This window comes from Thunnus maccoyii, chromosome 11, assembly GCF_910596095.1.
Source record: "Thunnus maccoyii chromosome 11, fThuMac1.1, whole genome shotgun sequence".
Classification (NCBI taxonomy): domain Eukaryota; kingdom Metazoa; phylum Chordata; class Actinopteri; order Scombriformes; family Scombridae; genus Thunnus; species Thunnus maccoyii.
Genome location: NC_056543.1, coordinates 224,787 through 232,138, shown reverse-complemented (window position 1 = coordinate 232,138; position 7,352 = coordinate 224,787). Strand labels below are relative to the sequence as shown.

The window sequence follows — 7,352 nt, the reverse complement described above, 5'->3', positions numbered from 1 at the left end:
TTTCATTTGTTTTTGTTTTTTATTTTGCTTTGAATTATTGTTTTCGGTTCAGTTTAGTTTCAGTTAGTTCTCAGAGTGGGTTTGCTCATTTCAGTTTAGTTTTTATTGTTTAGTTTAGTATTAATATAGTTTTTATTAGTTATTTATTAATATGTTTATTAGTTTTTATCCAGTATTATTTTTTAATTATAATACGGGGTATTTATCAGGGGCAAGATTTAAATTTAGAATAGATATTAAAATACAAACACAACACTTGAAGGCAGTTGACTCACAGTCAAGTAGATATCCTAGTCTGAATAAACAGCACCAATGCCCCCTCGTACAAAATTGGTGACAAATTTGACCAAATTGACAAAGACTAAAACTAAAGACATTTTCTGTATATTTCTATTTTAGGTTAGTTCTCTGAGTACACTATATCTTTTCAGTTAGTTTTAATTTTTTCTAAAGTCAGTTTTTAATAAATGTTTTTTTTTCACATCTATTTTTAGTTTTTAGTTTAGTTTTAGTTAAGTATAATAACCTTAATGTGAACTGACTGTTTTTTCATTGTTGCAGTTTTGGAGTTTATTTTATGCTGCCTTTATACTTTCCACAAAATATGCTTGTTAAAATTCCATACTGTGTGTTACAGAGGTACCAAGTCCACCCATGAGATTTGGAGTTGCAAATGTTACTAAGGACAGCGTTACAATTGCCTGGACAAGACCAGAATATGATGGTGGAAGCAGAGTCACTGGTTACCTAATTGATGCCCTTGAGAAGGGACAGAACAAGTGGGTGAAGTGTGCCACTGTGAAGACCATGAACCACACCATAAAGAGCCTGAGGGAGGGTGCAGAGTACTTCTTCAGAGTCCGTGCTGAGAACCATGCTGGACTAAGCGAACCCAAGGAGATGATTGTACCTGTTCTTGTCAAGGAAATACACGGTAATATCTTAAGCATTACTACTAAATTTTGGTATCAGTTATATCATTGGATTTTTAGCCTGTCTCAAGAAAACAAGAAAACAGCTGAGCCTGAATTATAGAAGTTATAACTATTTCTCATGACACTTAACAAAAATGATAATTGTGATAATTAGACAACAGGTTTTGATCTTTTTTTCATCAAAATAACACTTTCAGATGGTTGCTGGAATGTCTATTGTATGAAAATGTGTATTTAATTTTTTAGATTACTTTTTAAAAAGCCATTTCTGTAATAATTCGGTTTGATGGATTTTTCTGTCTTTTTATCTTTCTGTGGAGAGGTGGATAAATTATTTTTAAAGTGACAGTACTTTCACTTTCCTGTCTTTTTTTTTCTAAACAGAGGCTCCAGAGTTTGATCTGAAGAATTACCCCAAGAATACAGTTTATGTGAGAGCAGGATCCAACCTGACCTTTGAGATTCCTCTCACCGGCAGGCCCATGCCTAAAGTGACTATGTCCAAAAACAATGTTGTCATCAAGGGATCCAAGAGGCTGCTGACTGAAGTAACACCAGACACCTTAATCATCACTCTCAATGAAAGCATGGCAAGCGACGCTGGCAAATATGAAGTCACTGCCTCAAATGCTGGAGGTACCACCAAAATCTTCATTAACTTCGTTGTACTAGACAGACCCGAACCTCCTACTGGACCAGTCGAGATTGGAGAGGTTGGAGAGACCACAGTGTGTCTGAAATGGGCTCCTCCAGAGAATCATGGTGGCAGTCCTGTTACCAACTACATTGTACTGAAACGTGAAACCAGCACTCCTGCCTGGATAGAGGTGTCAACTAGCATTGCCAGAAGCTCATTTAAGGTGACTAAGTTGACCAAGGGAGAGGAGTATCAGTTCAGGATAAAGGCTGAGAATCGCTACGGCATCAGCGACCACATTGACAGCAAGCCAGTCACGATAAAGCTTCCATACAGTAAGTCAATACAAGTTTAGTAGTAATTATTCCTTTACTGTGACGAGTTTTATTACATGGATTATCCCTCTGAATAAACACTAACATTAAAGTTATTCTGGCCATTACAGCCTTCCCTGGACCTCCATCCACACCATGGGTCAGCTATGTATCTAGAGAGAGCCTGACAGTCTGCTGGAATGAGCCAGTCAATGACGGTGGAAACCCTGTGATTGGATATCATCTCCAGATGAAGGAGCGGAGCAGCATCCTCTGGCAGAAGATCAATAAGACAGCAATCCCAGGAAATCAGTGGCGGGTCACCAATATCTGCCCTGGTCTCATTTATGAATTCAAGGTGGCAGCTGAAAATGCCGCTGGTATTGGAAAGATTAGCAAGACATCGGAAGAGGTGTTGGCTATTGATGCCTGTGGTAAGTGTTTTTGAATTGTATCTCTATCTCCAGTTTGTCTGAAAAGGTGACATCATCTGACATTCAAAATTAATCAGTTTGATCTGAATTTTATGGGGTCCCGTAGCCCTCAAAACCTAAATTAAGATTCCATTATTTAATAGTTAATGATTTTTCATCTTCACCACTTTAATACTGTAGAGCCCCCAGCAAATGTTCAAGTCACAGAAGTCACCAAGAACTCAGTCAGCCTGGCCTGGCAGAGGCCTCCATATGATGGTGGCAGCAAGATTACCGGCTACAGTGTGGAGAGGAGGGAAGCTCCCGATGGCAGATGGGTGAAGGCCAACTTCACAAATATCATTGAAATGGGCTTTACTGTATCTGGACTGAACCAGGATGTGTCTTACGAGTTCAGAGTGTTCGCCAAGAATACTGTTGGGTCTGTCAGCAATCCATCTCTTATTGCTGGCCCAGTCACTTGCATTGATGCATGTGGTGAGTTGCATTTTATCTACATTACTAATGTTAGTATGCATAGGGAATTTACTGTCTCCATCTTGATGAAAGTTGGTTGACTGTTTAAACATCAGAGACAATGATGGAAATAATCCCAAGATTGTATTGTTCTGTCCCTGCCAAAGTATGTTATGTTGTACTTTTTCAATAAACCAGACCAACTAAACCAATAAACCAAACCAAAAAATATCCTTTGTCCCACAGGTGCTCCAGCCATTGACCTTCCTCCAGAGTATCTGGATGTGGTACAGTACAAAGCTGGAGCTTCGGTTAAACTCGGAGTAGGAATCATTGCCAAGCCTCTGCCAACCCTCGAATGGCTCAAGAATGGAAAGGAACTTGTAGCTACCTCTACCGTTAGTGTCGAAAGCACGACTGACTCTTCTGCTGTCCTGATCAAGGATGCATCTCGCCTTGACACAGGCTCATATGAGGTTAAGATCAAGAATGTTTTGGGGTCAGCATCTGCAACCATCAGGATTGAAATCCTAGGTTTGTAGAAATTCTTGCCACATTCCTATATAATAACAGAATTCTGAATTAATCAGTTGAATAAGTTTGAGATCATCAAGTTTAATGCAATCTTCCATCATCCCAGTATTTATTGCTCATATGCTTTACCTTTTTATCCCCCTGTAGATAAACCTGGACCCCCAGCTGGCATCATTAACTTCGTCTCCATTACGGCAGAAAAGATCATATTCAGCTGGGAGCCTGTGCCTGAGGTTGAGCTGGGAGGTTCCAAGGTGACCCACTACATTATCGAGAGGCGCGAAACCAGCCGAGTAGTCTGGTCAACAGTTTCGGACAGGCACGAGCAGACCCACATTGCTGTCGGCAAGCTAGTGCGAGGAAATGAATACGTGTTCCGTGTCAGGGGTGTTAATAAGTTTGGAGTTGGAGAGCCACTGGAGTCGGAGCCAGTCATCGCAAAGAATGCCTTTGGTATGCTTTGGGCTGTATTATGAATATGATTGTAAAAATGAATAAGTCTTATGGACTGATATAGTCCTACTGCTTTACAGTCATAAGAAAAAATATACCAATTTTTATCAAGATTGTTATTATGTTGCCACTTGCATTTCCTTAACTTTTTTTTTTTTTTTTTTTTACATTTCTTTAGTGACTCCCGGGCAGCCTCGTACTCCCGAGGTGAACACCACCACCAAGACCAATATGGTGGTAGAATGGGACAAACCAGGAGTAGATGGAGGCAGCCCTGTTACAGGCTACTACCTGGAGAGACGCGACAAGAAGAGCTTGCGCTGGATCAAAGTTTACAAAGACCCTGTTACTGACATCAAACAGACCGTCTACCACCTGACAGAAGGACATGAGTACCAATATCGTGTCTGTGCCATTAACAAGGCTGGAGAAGGACCGTTCTCTGATGCATCAGAATACTACAAGGCTGCTGATCCAGTTGGTAAGCGGTCTTTCAATGAGTTCCAATGAGACAATAAAGATAGATATATGCATCTACCACCTAACAAATGCATTCCATTCATAGATCCACCAGATGAGCCTTGCAAGCTGAAGGTGGTGGACTCCACCAAGACATCCATCACCTTGGGCTGGTCCAAACCAGAATGGGATGGAGGCAGTGAGGTCACCAGCTACGTGGTGGAGAAACTTATTGAGGGAGAGGAAGAATGGGCTGTGATCACCTCCAAGGGAGAGGTCAAGACAACAGAGTACACAGTTCATGACCTAAAGCCGGATGTCAACTACTTCTTCAGAGTGTCTGCCATCAACTGTGCTGGCCGTGGAGATCCTCTGGAGATGACAGAGCCTGTGCAGGCCAAAGATATCCTGGGTAAATTAATCATTGATATTGAAAATGTGAAGTGTGTTCAGTTTACAATAATGTCTTGGTTTCTTTGTACATGACTCACATACTATATACCTTGTGCCCTTGTATATTTTCATGATTCTCACAGAGGAGGCCCAGATTGACTCAGATGTGGCCATGAGAACTCACTACATTGTGAAGGCTGGCAAGGATGTGGAGCTGTCTGTTCCTCTGAAGGGCAGACCTGCTCCCTCTGCTTCCTGGAGCAAGGGAGAGGAATGCATTGACCACAACCCCAAGTATGAGTTCCACCACTCAGACACTACCACAGTCCTTGTGATGCGTGATGTGACCAGGCTTGACACTGGAAAGTACACAGTCAAGGTTGAGAATGGTGTGGGAGAGCCCAAGACGCTGACCCTGTCCATGAAAGTCCAGGACACTCCAGCTCAGTGCAGGAACCTGGTACTAAAGGAGGTGACCCGTGGAAAGGTCACCCTCTGCTGGGAGCCTCCACTCCTTGATGGTGGTGCTGAAATCACAAACTATATTGTTGAGAAGAGGGACTCTTCCAAGAGATCCTACTCTGCAGTGACAAGCAAATGCACAGATACAACATACACCATTGAAGATCTCTCAGAGAAGACATCCTTCTTCTTCCGTGTGTTAGCAGAGAATGAGAATGGTGTCGGTGATCCATGTGAAACACATGAACCAGTGAAGGCTACAGAGACTCCAGGACCAGTCAAGGAGGTGTCTATGAAAGATTCATCCAAGACCTCTGTCACTCTGCAGTGGCTGAAGCCTGATTATGATGGCGGCAGCATCGTCTCTGACTACGTCATTGAAAAGAAGCATGAGAAGGAGGGGGAATGGTCACTTGGAGGAACCAGCAGACAGTGTGAGTTTGAAGTCAAGAAACTCAAGGAGCACTCAGATATGTTCTTCAGAGTTTCTGCCAGGAATGAAAAGGGACAGGGTGAGTTTGTTGAGATTGGGCCTATAAAGGTGATCGACTACATTATCACACCTGAAGCAAGCCTTGCAGACTACCCAGATGGCAGAATCAATGTTCGCCTTGGTCACAATGTGCACATTGAGCTGCCATACAAAGGCAAACCCAGACCTGCTATTCTGTGGCTGAAGGACAACCTGCCTCTGAGGGAAAGTGACGTAATCCGCTTCAAGAAGACAGAAAACAAAGCCACTCTAATGATTAAGAATGTGAAGAAGGAGAATGAGGGAAAATACACCCTGACCCTCGACAACATGGTCAACAGGAGATCCTTCCACATCCATGTCATCACACTTGGACCGCCATCAAAGCCTGTTGGACCCATCCGCTTGGATGAGGTAAGAGCTGAGAGTATCATGATCTCCTGGGATGAACCCAATGATGATGGCGGTGGAGACATTACCTGCTACTCTGTGGAGAAGCGTGACACCTCCCAGTCTGACTGGAAGATGGCATGCTCCAGTGTAGAGGGAACTCAGTTCAGGGTGCCCCACCTGATCAAGGGCAGTCAGTACCAATTCAGAGTGTGTGCTGAGAATAGGTACGGTGTCAGTGAGCCTCTGGTCTCACAGATGGTAGTTGCCAAACATCAGTTCAGGCCCCCCGGCCCACCTGGCAAACCTGTCGTGTACAATGTCACCACTGATGGCATGACTATCCGGTGGGAGACACCCATCTATGATGGTGGTACCCCCATCATGGGCTACCATGTGGAGAAGAAGGAGAAGAACAGCATCACATGGCAAAAGGTGAATACTGTTGTGGTCAAAGAAACAGAATTCAGGATCTTGGAACTGATCGAAGGTCTTGAGTACTCCTTCAGGGTCTACGCCCAGAATGATGCCGGCTTCAGCAGAATGAGTGATGAGAGCAAGCCAACCATGGCCGTCAGTCCTGTTGGTGAGTTCTGATTCACACTATGATTTTTTCTGTTTTCTTGTTACACTTCCATCACATACAATATTGGTTATAAGTTTAGCAAAATCACTTTAGTTCTAAAACCAGACTAACATGTAGTTTGAATAAAAGCACTTTGGCAAAATAAATTAAAAGATGTTTATGTTTTATTTTATTTAAGAAGGGACAATGCACATTAATTAACTTGAGTATTTGGGTCCATCATGTGCCAGATTTAGCCATACAGCCTAATTTTTATCTGCAGTCCCTGGCAGGTTGATGGCATATAAAAAACATTAAAGCATATAAGCACAGAGAAATAGCAAAACATTGCTATAACCACTACTCCAGATTATGACAGAACATTTGATTCTCCAGTAACCACTGTTTTATAGATTTTAAGAGATGCATCTCATGTATTTCAGATCCTCCTGGCCAGCCCGACTACACTGATGTGACTAGTGATTCAATAAGTCTTAAATGGGATGCACCCAAACGTGACGGAGGTAGCAAGATTACTGGCTACACCGTTGAGAAACGCCAAGGACATGGCCGCTGGTTCAAAGCCAACTTGACTGACGTGCATGACTGCCAGTACACTGTCAGTGGTTTGGCAACAAATGAGCGCTATGAGTTCAGAGTGATTGCCAGGAATGCCATTGGTGTCGTCAGCCCTCCATCCAACTCCTCTGGATTGATTGTGGTCAGAAGTGAGAACGGTGAGTAATGACAGGACAGCAAGTGTGTACCTGGTAGAGAATAGGGTTTCTGATTGTGTTATTAAAAACTTGAACTTCAGGACTGATGGGTAAATGACCAAACAGCTTGCT

The 7,352-nt window shown here is 42.8% G+C and overlaps 1 protein-coding gene across 1 annotated transcript in view; it reads left to right on the top strand.

The window, feature by feature from the left end:
• LOC121907573 (titin-like) overlaps window positions 1-7,352 on the top strand; it is a 214,293-nt gene that overhangs the window by 181,050 nt on the left and 25,891 nt on the right. Inside the window, 10 exon segments of the mRNA XM_042427209.1 lie at window positions 638-934; window positions 1,320-1,907; window positions 2,018-2,320; window positions 2,501-2,797; window positions 3,023-3,310; window positions 3,458-3,763; window positions 3,942-4,244; window positions 4,329-4,634; window positions 4,759-6,525; window positions 6,948-7,241. Coding sequence (XP_042283143.1) covers window positions 638-934; window positions 1,320-1,907; window positions 2,018-2,320; window positions 2,501-2,797; window positions 3,023-3,310; window positions 3,458-3,763; window positions 3,942-4,244; window positions 4,329-4,634; window positions 4,759-6,525; window positions 6,948-7,241 — 4,749 coding nt within the window.